Raw genomic sequence first — 14,226 nt, forward strand, 5'->3', positions numbered from 1 at the left:
TGTTGTTTGCATTCGGAAACGACATTTCGCGAGCCATGATCGCGAGCAGTTCCGCCATGCCCGCTGAGCAGGAGAATCGGGGGACCCTCACTAGAGCGCTTCCCGTTTCCGCCGTGGGAGGGCGAGCGTCGAGCTGGAGACGCGAATATAAGCGCACATCCTCGACAGGCCCGTCCACAGCACGGAGCTCACGCTCGCAGCTTCTGCCACACCCTAACTTCAACTGACACAAGTGCTTGCATATGGCCACAATTTGAGCATGAAACGTCAGAAAAGCACCACCGCTATAAAGCGAGATCAGAAATATGAGTGTACAGCTGCAGTAATGTTCAGCACAGCACTGCAATAATGTTAAGGGCTGTGAAAGTACTTCAATAACCTACCAATTAATTGATTAATCCACAAACTAACAACTAATTTCTTAACCGATTGGTCAAAATTTCATGTTTATGTTTATTTCACAAAATTTATTTTCATAATCCCAATTTACACGATCAAATGATAACTCTCCCCTTTTACATTTCGTCCTGTGTTGATCACCAGCGTAAAGTTGGAGTCCCAAGCTCATTAACAACTGCATTTCACTCACCACTTCTTCCTCGCACAGCACAAGAAAGGAACCACCTCCCCAGTTTAATTGCTACCATCACTGACCCAAATTTATTTAGAAATGCTATCACTAACCATCTTTTTTATATGATTTACCACCTGTTTGTCTGTTAATATTATTACTATCGCTAATTCGTTTCAGTTTTTTCCTCCCATGGTTTTGTACCTGCTCTCCGCCTCTATACAGTCGAATCTCGTTAATTCAAACTCTCTTAATTCAAACTTGCGGATAATTCGAACAAACATGCAGGTCCCATCCTATGCGTCTCTATGGGAGGAAACTTCCGGTAATCAAACTTTGCTTTATTCAAACAAATTTTCGTTCCCCCTCGAGTATGAATTAACAAGATTCGATGGTAATTCCTTCCGCATCTCCACGTGGTGAATAGTGTTGATTGGGGTAAAACTCTGGTGGTGCTTGTCTGCGTAGACGCTGAGCCGCAGCATGCAGAGCCTTTCGTTCGTTTTCATCCATGTCACGCTGCGGTCAAATGCTCAAATGCGTATATAACCACGTTCCATACCACACATTCTCTTTCTGACATGGACGAAAACGAAGGAAAGGCTCGGCACGCTGCGGCGCACCGTCTACGCAGACAAGCACCCCCAGAGCTTCGACCCAATCAACATCATTCACCACGTGGAGATGCGGTTGCGTTTTTTTTTTTTTCCCTACACGAGCACGGGAGCACGTGCTCATGTGCTCGTGAACACGTGAGCTCACGAGCAGGAGCATGTGCACCCGACGGCGGACGGACATGGCTAGCCCCTAAGGAGCTTCGCCCCTAAAAAACACCGGCTTAAAAGACATACTAGACATTACAGCTTGGTTTCCTATTCGAGAATATTTCTTTTCATAGGCACTGTCAATTTTTTCATGCTGCTACTCTCTACAGTAAGGGGGAAGAGTGATGAGTAAAGTACCATACTGTTTAACTCTTTTTCTAAGTCCACTGTCCAATATATGATATGAAAATTTAGCAGAGATACTTAAGACTGCTTACATGTAGGCATGCAAAAGCATTCCTACATGCAGCACATTCCTACAAGCAGCAAGACATGCCTTCCTTTTTCACACTGCGCTCCGGTGGCGACATCACTCCCCCAGTGTGCAGGTGCGGCGAACACCACCGGCTTCATGACGGCTTCCGTGACGAAGCATCCCCATTGCTGTGCTTTCCTCTGGTTTTATTTCTGAGGCGCGTCCGCTTTGACCTTGAGCACCCCGCGCTGCTTTTTTTTGCGTAATAGGACAAGTAAGGCCTTAATATATCCAGGTAATTAACACATATGTCCCACTTTTCAATTACTCACCGTAAAATACCTCAGAAGCCTCGCTTTCTTCAAGTGCCCACTGTTAACATTTCCCAAACTTGGGAATTCTGCAAATTATACATTAACCGCCCGATTTGACCGGACAAGCACCCATGTCTAGATTAACCCAGTTTTCGGTGAAAGTGGGGTGGGCACTCCTCCTGTATTTTACGGTAAATAGTACTTTGTAGTTGCCTACTTGCTGCCAGCAAAAAAACTAATACAATTCTTTCTGCACTCTTTCTAGTTCGGTCATCCACCCATAAAATTTGAGTGCGCGTCGAAAAAGATAATAAATTAAATAAAATGACTTCACTAAAACTCTTTCTGTATGGCCAAAGCAAAAAGAAATTCCAGCAACTGTGTTCTCACAATTGCTGGAATTCGTTACAACAAAAGTGTTAAAATTTCACTATTTTAACAATTAGTATATCAGCCTTCACATCAGACCAATTAACCAATGAATTATCCTGCTAAAGGTCACCAATTAAGCGGCTAAAATTCTTAACCGGTGAAAAGCACTAATACTGTTCACAATAAAAATAAACTTTCATGTTACAATTCTAAAAATTGCCTGTAATACGGTTTATAAAATAGGAAGAGGCTGTATGTTTAGAGTGGTCAATCAAAGCAGCAACTCATTTGCAACCAGGATTACAATAATTTTTTTTTTTTTTATATATAAATACAGTGGTGGATGTGGCATTGACCTTCTGTAGCAGCTTCCGTAACAGGCAAACTATTAGTTTGGAGCAGCCACTAATGCTTTTGGAGCAGATGCTAACATCTGTTAGCACATCAGTTGAAAATGAAAAAGTGATTGCATCGCTACATGAGTTCATCTTTGATAATGACTGAGGGCTCATCTTTAATACTAGAGCATGTTACCTATTAACTTTTGTAATAAGGATAGATAGGGCACGAGAGGAACAAACAGCCTTCTTTTTTAAAAATAAGGATAGGGTGAGAGTAGATTCCATCAAAAGTGATACTAAAAAATTGATGAAAAATTGATCACAATGCAACAGCTCAGTTGGGATAAAGCCTCTCTCCCCTCCCACTTTTACCCAGGTAGTTTATTCAGTTGGTAAATATAATTTTTGTAAAATGCCACCAAAAACCAGCATACCCCCTAACATGTGTATCAATAAAAATGCACCCCCAAGTTTTATGAACCAACCTAACCTGAATAATATTATAAACTGCAAAAACAGCCACCTACAAATATTGTGAACAGCAGCACTTGTGCTTTAAAAGTGACACTGCTCTTTAGCAGCGTTGGAACCAGAGTGAAGTCTTTCACCTTAAAGTGCAGCCGACGCTAAGAGCCAATGGGACCACCCATATTAGTCGGTCAAACCGATAACCGGAAAGGAAAGCTAGGTCAAACTGATTTGACCATCCCATTCCTCGATAGGTCAATAAACTGTGAAGATGTTTCTCACGCACGCAGTCTTAGGATGAGGTTTAGGTAGAAGGTGGTGGCAATCGTGGAGTGGCATCACAAGTACGGAACTAACGTGAGCAAGACTACATGCCATCTCGAGGTCAATAGGAAACAAGTACAGGAATGGAATGCGAAGTACCGAGCACTCTCGCAGCAGTGTCATGAAAAAAGCAAGCTAAAAAGGATGATGGGTACTGGACGACTTGTTTTCAATGAAGAAATAATGCATTGATGAACGTGTTGGAAAGCAAGAGAACAGCCTGTCTAACCGTCAGCAATCCACTCCTTCAAGAGCATGCGCAGCAGCTAGCAGCACAGATGGGTCTGGGCAACTTTCAATCATCAGGCCAGTATATCGCTCGCTGGAAAAAGCACTTTAATGTGTTCATGTGGGTTGGGACCAATGGAACCCAAATGCTACATGCGGACTACGCTGCAGTGATTGCAGTCTTCAGGAGGGCTGTTGGAACTCTGACTGGAGAACGACCATTTGGATTATCAGCATCGCCAATACGGATCAGACCATGGTAGGAATGGAGAGTCCAGCCACAAAAACAAACAATGCTGTCGGCGAGTCCAGTATTAGAATCGCCAACGCCGGCTGTGCCCGGCGAGGAATGACCGCGACTTTATGTGCAACGGCAACGAGAATCAAGCTTCCTGCAATCATCGTGCTCAAAGAACCAACAGGCCAGATGCCCCCGAGGGCTACAGATTCCAGGAATGTTGTTTTCAAACCAACTTTACCATAGGAATAGGTAGCTAGACCCTTCAAACTAGCGAAACAAAAATCAATTGCCCCTTCGTGCTTAAAAAAACAAAAAAAAATTTTTTTTTTCTTTTCCTTGGTTGTGGCATCATTCGTTGTAAAAAAAGGCTACACCCAGTCTCATTTTCTTTTGTTACATTTGCAAAAGGTGGTGCTGTCAGCCCCTAATTTTAAGGGTTAGACCATATATTTTGTACCCATCATACTTGGTCTTATTTTCTTTACTTTGTTGCTTTTTTACGGTACGTCCTTTTGTAATTCAGTCCGTTCGAGGTTGTGAACTCATATTGTATCGGCTTCCCTTCCAGTAAATGTGCGAGTTACGTCTTCCCAAAATGGGTGGACGACGTCTACCGTTCTCCAAGACTGGATAAGCTGGGTGTAGGGCCCCAACGTCGACGACGTGAGAAGACTCCTCGTGCTGGACCAAGCGCCGATCCATAGGACTGAGGCAGCCAGAGAGGCCCTCAATGCCAAGGGCACGGATGTCGATACAACCCGCCAATGTGTCGTAGAGAAAGCTGTTTAAGGACTCGCTGCACGGGCACTCGGCCGAGTTCTTCCGGGTAACCACCTTACCCCCAAGGCGAATCCAAAGAAACCGTCTAGGCATAATGTCATAGATTTCGTGGCAGAGGCCTCCCTTTTTGAGGATACAGTGCTACAGTCCTTTGAGAGGTGCGGAATTTCAACGAATGGCACGAAGGACGGCGAACTCAATGACCATCTAGCGTCTGTGGACGATGCGGCAGCAGCGGGACCCACGGAGCACGAGAGCCTGGTCGACGAGGCCTTAGAGCTGATCTTTGACAGTGAAACGGATGTCTCTTTCGAATGATTTAGTGATGAGGATTAGCGAGAATAAAAGCACTTAAACATCCAACTTTTTTTTTTTTTTTTTTTTTTTTCTGCAATCAATTCTGAAACATGTATAACCTTGATTTTGGTCCAATTATCTCTGGCAAAAAAAGTGTGAGCTCTTTCAGGATATTACAATATGTGTATTCACGGTTGTATGTGTTTGAGCCTCCGACTGTGCTCCGACATATTTAAAACAAATTATACGGCAGTCTTGGGCAGTAACTAGTTACTAGTAACTCATTACCGGTAACTACTTTTTTTTTCAATAACTTGGAACTAACTTGTTACCGCTTAGTGAAAATAACTTGCAACTGTAGCACAGTTACTATCTTTAGAAAGCAATTCTAAGAGTGATGTCGCTAGAGTTACTTCTCAGATTTATGCGCAAAAATATTGCAAACAGGCCCACCAATTCGTTTCGCAACTTGTGAGAGAGTCTCAAGTACTGATACGGGAAGGAAACAGCTAAAACTGCTGCAAACACCGTGGGGGGCATGAGGAAAAAAAAAAGAAACTAAATTTTGGGCGATTGTCTCACTGAACACAAATGTGTCAAAAACAAAGATATGTATTCGGAAGTATTAAAACCTGTAGTTGAGTGCAATAATTGTCTACCTAACTAGGACCCAACCACAATAGTCCCAATGAAAAAAGATGACCGGAAACGTTTGATGAAAGTATCTAACCATGGGAATGTGGATACAGGACAGAGAAGGTTATTACAAATTTGATGCCTTGGCATGTTAGGTCAAGTGTATCGTTACACCCTAAGAGGTTTTGTTGCTTTTGTCCGAGTTAGAAGTTATATCAAGGTCAGTTCGCTTTTTGTTGGGTTCCTGGTCGTTTAGTTCACTGCGTCCTTCTTTTTCTATGGTTCCGGCTGCGCCACAAAAGTATTTTAAGTGATCCTTGATTTGTCTTTCTTTTCAAGTTTCTTTTTCTTTTTTTTCTTTTTTTTTTGGGGGGGGGGGGGGGGGGGGGGTTAGCGTGAACAAAGTGGGAAAAAATTTTGTTTAATATTTTTTGTTTTCTATGAAGGAGGTCACTGCTTTTCAGTTCTGTGACTGCTATACGGTGCCTAGAAGTGCCGTCAAATACATATTTGTACCCTTTTCCTTTCCTTCTATTTCTCTGAATACTAAAGGAGCTAAGCAACAACTTTAATGTTGTAAGAATTTGCATCTTCTACTTTTAACATTGTTTATCTTGTCACAAAGAACAGAAAACACATCTCCTTCCTTCGAAATGTTGCGATTCCGTCGTGTAATCGCAAGGCAGAAATAAGAATATTTCCGGACATGCAGCCGCGAGTGGCGGCCATGAGAACCACATGGCGCGACGTCAAAGGGGGACTTGTAAAAAGATAGCAAGTTGTGCAAACACCTGCTCGATAAAAGGTACGGTAAAACCTCATTAATTCAAAGCCCGCTAGTTCGGAAATTCAAATCATTTAAACTCACGATCCGGTCCCGTCAAACGTATGTATTAGTCAATGGCACGAAACACTCATTAATTCGGAGGCAGTGCGACACACCTTTATTTCTTCCCAAAATAAAGGTGTGTCACAGGGAAACGTTTTTGCACAGTTTTCTTTGTCCTTTCGAAATATAGGCTTTCGGATAATTCTAACATTTTTGCTGGTCCCATGAGATCCAAATTAACGAGGTTTTACTGTAATTGTTCTATAAATCTTGTGGTTCCAACATAAATATAAATGCGTCAAAAACCTGTATCATCGACCAAACTTTTATTATATGGAGTTTTATTATTATATGGAGTTTCGTCAACAGAAACCGTCAGCTCTATCTGCTACCACGAACAGCCACCAAAAGTCTGAGGGGGACGGGGGCAGAGCCGGACGGGGACGGCCAAACCCGGACGAGCATGTTGCCACTTTCCTCATTTCACGATGTTGATCGCGCTGTGAAAGCATGTGGTCACGTGATCGCTAGAGGGCGAGTTCTCGCCACTAGCTGATGGTTCTAGATAGAGAGCTTCACCGGAACCCCGAGCGTCCTCCTTTCACGTTGCAGCGCACGTGACGCGGAAGATGCAGAAGGTGCTGAGAGGTGCCGAAAACCTTAATCTCTTTTTTTTTAAATAAAAACTGGGACATGCAGGCAAAGGCAGTTTTTTGTTCTTTACTTCAGAAAGGTTGAGACACCAACTCCCAAATTATTTAAGCAAAGCACTGAAATTGTTGCACAGCTCCTTTAAAAGGAACAAACAGTAAATATTTTTCGGGGCAAGTCTGGTGCAATTTTTAGAAAATTTGTCTCTTTGGTGCTAGATGTAGCAGACTTCCATTCGTCGCACAATCTGGTGCAAATTGAACATAACTTCCAATACTGTAAATGCAAACGGAGTAAATTAACAGGGAAGGTTGCTTCTCAACAAAAATGTAAGTTTCTAAAAAAGAGTAATCACATTGATCACAAAAATGGGCTTAGACGTTTCTGGTGCTTAGCAATTCTTAAAATTTCTTTTATAGAAATTAAAAAAAAAAAAAGATATAGGCAAGTGTGTTATAAATAATTTTTATAGCACACAATCTAACTCAAAAAGATGGAACTTACCCTAAAACGGAGCCATTTTGAAACTAGGTGAATCTGCACACTAACTAAGCTGCTTGTACTATTCGCGACTTCAACTGTCTATAGCTGGCGTCACTCGTTTTACAACATGGCGGCTATACACCTTTCCAAGAAACACTCGACCCCAGGGAAAACAGACCGTTTTCGAGCCCAGTCACTGGGTTTGAGGCTAGACTCTCACCGGCGTCCCTACTAACCCTAGCCGAGTGGACTGTGATTTCGACAGGCGCAGCCTGGGTAGGCGCAGTTTCAAAAACTGCTGGAGGCAAAGTTTTCGTCTTTTCCCGCTACATGTTGTGTTTTATGGTGAATGTATTTTCCCGAGGACATGGAGAAAGCATTGTACCACACTTAAAAAAAATTTAAAAAAGCAACAAAAAAAAACAACAAAAAAACTAAACTATTTGTGTTGGTTATGCACGCGACAGAACAAATGCGACTGGAATGTTAGTTGTCGTTTTTCTTTTTTACGATACGTTTTGACAGCGCCGCCCGATTAACCGTGTGCCAAACGACAAAGCGCTTAGCTGTAGAAAATAATTTATAACAGAAGATAATCGAAAGGTATGCATTTTTCAAGGTCACAAATAACGTGCTTACCGATGGACAGGCCAGGGACATACAATTTAGCAAGTTTTAACATTCACACAATATATTGTATGTACCACACGATGCAGCGTTACTCGAAAAGAATTTATTTGAGAAAAACTCAAATAACAAAGTCAAAGTGGACGACAGTCACATCTTGAAGATCGGACGGAATCCAAGATGACTTCGTTTTGGGGCACGTTTTGGGGAGAGCTTCCTTTTTTCACGACAACACCAAGGCAAAGGAACGAACGCGACTGACCCATTTCCCACTCCAACCCGGACAACTATTTTTGGAGATGACCGAGTATTCTACGCGGATTACCTTTGCGAGGGGGGAGAACGATGTTCGCAAAATCGCGTCGAGAGTCGTACGACGTCCTTCACCTCCTTTGTTTCCCGTGAATGTTGAGCAGAACAGTTGAATGGCAAGCACTTAGCAGCCTTATTTCTCACAATGGAAGATAACACAAAAAGGGTACCCAGCAAGCATGAAAAAAAGTTAAGTGGAAACTTTCAAGAGGGGCAAGAAAACATTGAATGCAAAAGCGCAAGAGTGTTGGTAGAGAACCGCGCTGAGCGGGTCTTCACTGTGCAAAGAGACTGGCAGAAAATTTCTAGCTGATAGAGTGCGCGAGAGTCGCACCAGCCGCATCAGCATCAGCAACATGGCGGCGGCCTAGGTGCGGTTTTCGGAAAGGTGTATAGTGAGAGTCGGGAGGTGCGTGCTAGTGTACCAGTTGCTGAGCCCGTCTAATGTGCTGGCTTCACTAAGCGACACAAATTATTTATGCTTATACAAGGAAGCAGGGGTATATGCACGCAGGTCAGCTCTTTTATCCTGAAAACACAAGCAGCGTTTAGCGTTTTAAATCAGGAACAAAACCAAAGCTAACATCCACTTTGGATTTAATTTCTCAAAATAGGAGTTAATTTCGAATGTCCTCCTAACTTAAGATGTGACTCGCAGTGTAATTACTGAGCTGAAGAAATTGTTTGCGGAAACTTTATTTTGTGACGTGCGTATCCGATCCAGGCACTTCAAAACATTTTGGAGAATTTGGTGTCCCTTTAAAGACAAGGCCTTTCCTTTACCTTATATGTAACCAACAATATTGTATTTGTTGAAAAAATCTGTGGTGATATTTATTTGTGTTCTTGCTGCTGTTACTCACTCAGATATTTGTTATGTGAAAAATTGAACTGCTGGCCAGCAGTAGAATAACAGAACAAATCTAAATTTTACAAAATAATGCCACAGGTTATGAGTTCAGAATATGTTCACAAAACAAATTAAGGAATGCTGTTCTCAGTACAAAAATCCCAAAAACGGAACACAAGACAGACAACAGAAGTGTGCGTGTTTTGAAGGCAATGCCTGATGCATAGAACTTTATATTAAATCCATTGTTTGTCTATCTTGCTAACTACATCAAAAGTTCATATTAAAAAAAAAAAAAAAAGCAAAATGAGACCTCTTTGTAAAGACTATCCTGGTTAAGGTTAAATTAGGTATGTGTGATTCTAGCATTTATCGGGGGCCTACATTACCGCAATTTGCATTAATAATTATGCAATTAAGCTGTATTTAAAAACATAGTTCTTCAAGTTCTAAAATATTTTTGTTGCGTATGATCTAATTTTAAAGGACTATATAGCAATCCAAAGTCGCAAATTACAGTAAAACCCTTTATTTTCGCGGCCCCTATTTTTCGCAAATCGGTAACAGAGGACATAATAGCGGCCATTAAATTTCGCAAATTCCAGTCGCGTGCATTGAAACTCTTAAGAACCGAAATTTTCATGTGTCCCTAAATTTCGCAAATTTTTCAATTCGAAAAATTAAGGGCTTGCAAACATTAAGGGTTTTACAGTAAGACTGGTGCGTGCCATTTGCAGCATTTTTAATTACCAAGTTATAAAATAAAAAATACTCTAAAATCAAATAAAACACTTTAGCTGGTCTTGAAAAATTAAAGTAAAATGAAATTAATTGTGGGTAAAGCATGGTGCAGCAAGTTTCGCGACTTTTGACAATCGAGTAAACTTCCCAATTCGCCTCCAATCCTACCGAACCAATCAACACGAGAACTTCTTAATTGTCGTGTTGATACAGCTCCGGCAAGTCTTTGCGTGTTTTCCGCTTGTTGAAATTATCACCGAGCCTACTGCCATTCAGTTACTGGACTACCGATCTTTGTCCGGGAAACCCAGTGCAACAAAAATTCCTAGATGTTTGTGGCAGAATTAAATTGCTACACTGCAACTCTGCTTCATTCCACGTGGACCAATATCGATCTTCTTGAATTGTGCTATGCACCCTCGACAAGACAAGGGCAAGATAAAATACCCCTAGTGCATCGGATTCCACAAATTCGGTAAAAAAAAAACTGATGACTCAAACATGAAGAATAAGATGTATGAATGATTGGCGAAAAAGATGTGCTGTACATACCCCTGTAAACAAGTTTCTGGGTACCAGGCATGGACTGCACATTTTAATTTTGGCATACCCCCTTAGATAAAACCGATTGACAACCAGAGTACAAAACGATTATTAGACTTGCCGTTTTAGTCAGTGTCTTTGAATCCGCTTTCAATTACAGCGACCAACCGGAACACTGTACGCTCGTGTTTTTTTAAACAGCCTGCACGGTCATGTGCGTCACAAAATGGATTTCCCCCGCAAGAAAACGCCTAATTAATGAAACATGTATGCAACGAGACGCTATTTAGACGGAAGCGTGGATAAAGCATCCATGCCGTACGGGAAGGACACAGACCTGAGTTGGGACGGCTGTCAGTCATGTGGGGTCTCGCAGAAGGGGCACCGTCCTCTGCGCGGACCCGGATGGCGTACGCCATCTTCTCCTCCCGGTCAAACTCCACCTTGGTGTAGATGTCCCCTGTCTCCCGGTCAATGGAGAAGTACTTGTCTCCGTGGTCCCTCGCCTCGATGGCATAATACACCTGCAGCAGCAACGTCTCATTCTAAACATCCGAAGCTTACTCCACCACTGCATAAAAACCAAAGAGAGAATCCTCGCTGTTCAATAATAATGTGTGGTTGCTTTTAGGACAGCTCATCTACCAAATGCAGTTGTGCTGAAACCTGGCTTTTTTTCTTTTTCTTTTTTTAACAGAGGAAAAATAGTTAATTGACGTCACCCCCCCCCCCCCCTTGAAGTTCAAAGGGCTTGCATTGAACTGTTGATGCAGCAAATTATTTTACATAAAAAAAAAAAGTGCTTTTTGTAAGGACACCTAGCCGTATTATCACGCTAGATTTTGCGAGAAGCAAAATCAAGAAAATTTTGCTTTACAGTATTTGTTTTTTAGAGAAAATATTTACAAAAGCTTGATCATGCTGACAAAGATTGGGGAGCACAGAATGTTGCGAGCTACAGTATGTTTTTTAGGAAAAATTTACACAAGCTTGATCATGCTGACAAAGATCGGGGAGCACAGGATGTTGCGAGAGCAAACACACAAACACAAAAAACCACACACTGAGTGTGGTTTGCGTCAGGCCGCCCTTTAAAGCCCGACCCGCAAAAGCTTTTTCTTCCTGCCAGAAGTTTTCTCCTTTCCCTCGTTTCCCCCTTTTACCTCCTTCTCGCTGTCTTACATCCTTGCCGCATGTTGCGTCGCTAATAACTAGACCGTATACTTTACAGTTTCAACCGAACATCTGCCAGTGACGAAAATTAAAAATCTGTTAAAACCGACAAATACGGATTTTTGCATATTTTCATACAAGCCAGTTTGTTTTTCAACAAAAAAGTCCTATGTAAACGTTTATCAGACACAGCCTTTCTTTTCTTTAATGGTCGTCACTTTTGGGTTGATTGTCAAGCCTCCCAAGGTCTCTTAGCAATCGAGATGTATTATTTCTGTCAGTGCTGGTTACTTTGACTTCAGCTTATGTCCCTAAAAGTTTGGCCTTATTGTGTCCTTCTGTAGATTGCCCCGTTGTAGGTTGCCCTCCTTCTTTGTGATTGATGGGTTGTGAGAGAACCTCATGGGTGTTTTGGACAGGCACAGCAAAGCTTTCTTGGTCATGGTGCTTAATGAACAATCTTCATTACACTGCTTGCTTCTTTTAGAGGAGGGTTGAACATTGTAATGCTAATCTCAGGCGGAACCAACAAGCTGATGCTTTACCCCAGCCTCCACCACCTCTGACATGTGTATTATTTTAGGCTGATATCGCACATTCTTTCTTGTAGGCTCAGAGACGTCCAGGTCTGTTCTGTTGTACTGTAAATAACATAATTTTTGCAAGTGACTTGTTGCAAGTCCGAGTGTTCCCGGATTTCGCTAAATATAAATTTTGGGAACAGTTTGCAGGCACGAAATTTTATGATTGCAGGAGGCTCGCCATCTATATTTATTACCACAGAGTGATGCATACGTGCAACAAATTTTTCTCAATATTTTTAAATCGAGAAATCTACTAAAATTCGGTCATTGCAAAAATTAAGCTACTTACAGTGTTTGATGCGGTTTAAATAGTGAAAACCATCTTTTGTCTTCTGATAAAAAACAAAATAAAATCTAACAAAAATTTGGAAGAAAAAAACGTACACAATGTTGTCGTTAAGAGAAAAAAAAGCGGTCATCGATGTTCTCTTGGCAAGAAGATGCTATCCAAAGATTTGTTAAAATGAACAAACTATGGAAGGAACTTCATGGGCCAAGCAGATTCAAGCATGCGAGAATCATGGCTCAGCTTTCTCGAGTTTTGGTTTAAACTCCGCTCAGCCCTACGATGCCACTGCAGTGGGAGCTACGCGCTCTCCGCACCAATCAACCGCTTCCCTTCCATCCCCTGACTTTGTTTCTCTGCATGTGGGCATGGGCGGGAGTGTAATCAAGTGGCGAAGGGTACATAGCCTTCACCGTACTGTCGGCTTGGGGTAAACAGAATACAATACTTTTTAAGCTCAAAATTCAAGGTAGGCGAAGGGATAGTTTCAAGGAAGGAGGACAGTAGGGAAGAAAGGAGGCATGGATTTTGCCTTTCTTGTCGGGATTACTAACTTGTCACGGGACTAAACTTTCATCATCCTAAACGGCAACATGAAACGGAGAGTTATTTTCTTCTTTTCTGCTGTGGGACAAGCAGCAAGGACAAAAAAGAGGGTTGGCGAGGGAGAGCTTTCTTCTTTCTGCTTGTTGGTCGGCCTTTAACATCAGCCCCACTCGCAAAACAACACACTTCATACGTGATTTGCACTCAAACGATTTGGTGCTCCACGGCCTTTGTCCGCATGTTCAAGCTTGTGCAAATTCATTCTGAATGCACCAAGAGGCTGGTGTTGAATGGATCCTGCTGCTGCTGCTTCTTACGCTGCCAGTATTCTCACATTCGCTCGGCTCTAGTCTGCCCCGGTGCCATGGTGGTGCACCTAATCGAGGGGAGCCGGCTCAGCCCACTTGCATAGGTGCTCACTTTGGCTTATACGGCTGTGGCATGATATGTGACGTAGATACATGTCAGAAGAGGCAATCTATCCCTTGATAAAGTAAAGCCAAGTACAGTTTTTCTCTGTTCCCCACACAGCTGTACCTCACACATTTGCACTGCTCAGCTCAGTCGGTTTAGTATCTGGCAGGGAATAACTTGGTGCAAAATTCAATTCCCGTCGGCAGTCTTGCTTGTATTAGTTTTCAAATGACCTCATGACTCTAAGCTTCATATACACTCCGTGCGACGCAACTGGCGCACCGCCGCGCGGCCGTTACCGAAGGTACTCAATGAGAACGCCAGAAAAAACGAAACCGAAACCACGCCGCGTACGTTGGTATGCAACTATGCATTGAAGTCGGAGCGGTGCGGTTGCGCTGGGTTCACAGTATGAAGTGCTGCCGGTACTTCAATAGTTATGCGTCATATATCGCGGGGCCAAAGTTTCACAGTTTTTCACCTCGCCGATGTTCTGTGGGGCAGTGACAACGATGGACCCGTGCCGTACGACGCGAGAAATTTAGTCTCCCGATCATGTCTGCCACTGTGTTGGCACGGCTGACATATTCTACAC

The 14,226-nt window shown here is 42.5% G+C and overlaps 1 protein-coding gene across 1 annotated transcript in view; it reads right to left on the reverse strand.

Annotated features, from left to right (window-relative positions):
- Nucleotides 1–14,226, reverse strand: part of LOC121833766 (neural-cadherin-like) — a gene marked incomplete at both ends in the record, with an annotated part of 180,637 nt that overhangs the window by 146,876 nt on the left and 19,535 nt on the right. Inside the window, 1 exon segment of the mRNA XM_042287368.1 lies at nt 10,966–11,152. Within this exon segment, the coding sequence (XP_042143302.1) occupies nt 10,966–11,152 (187 nt within the window).

Source organism: Ixodes scapularis, unplaced genomic scaffold, assembly GCF_016920785.2.
Source record: "Ixodes scapularis isolate PalLabHiFi unplaced genomic scaffold, ASM1692078v2 PGA_scaffold9__187_contigs__length_104089568, whole genome shotgun sequence".
Classification (NCBI taxonomy): domain Eukaryota; kingdom Metazoa; phylum Arthropoda; class Arachnida; order Ixodida; family Ixodidae; genus Ixodes; species Ixodes scapularis.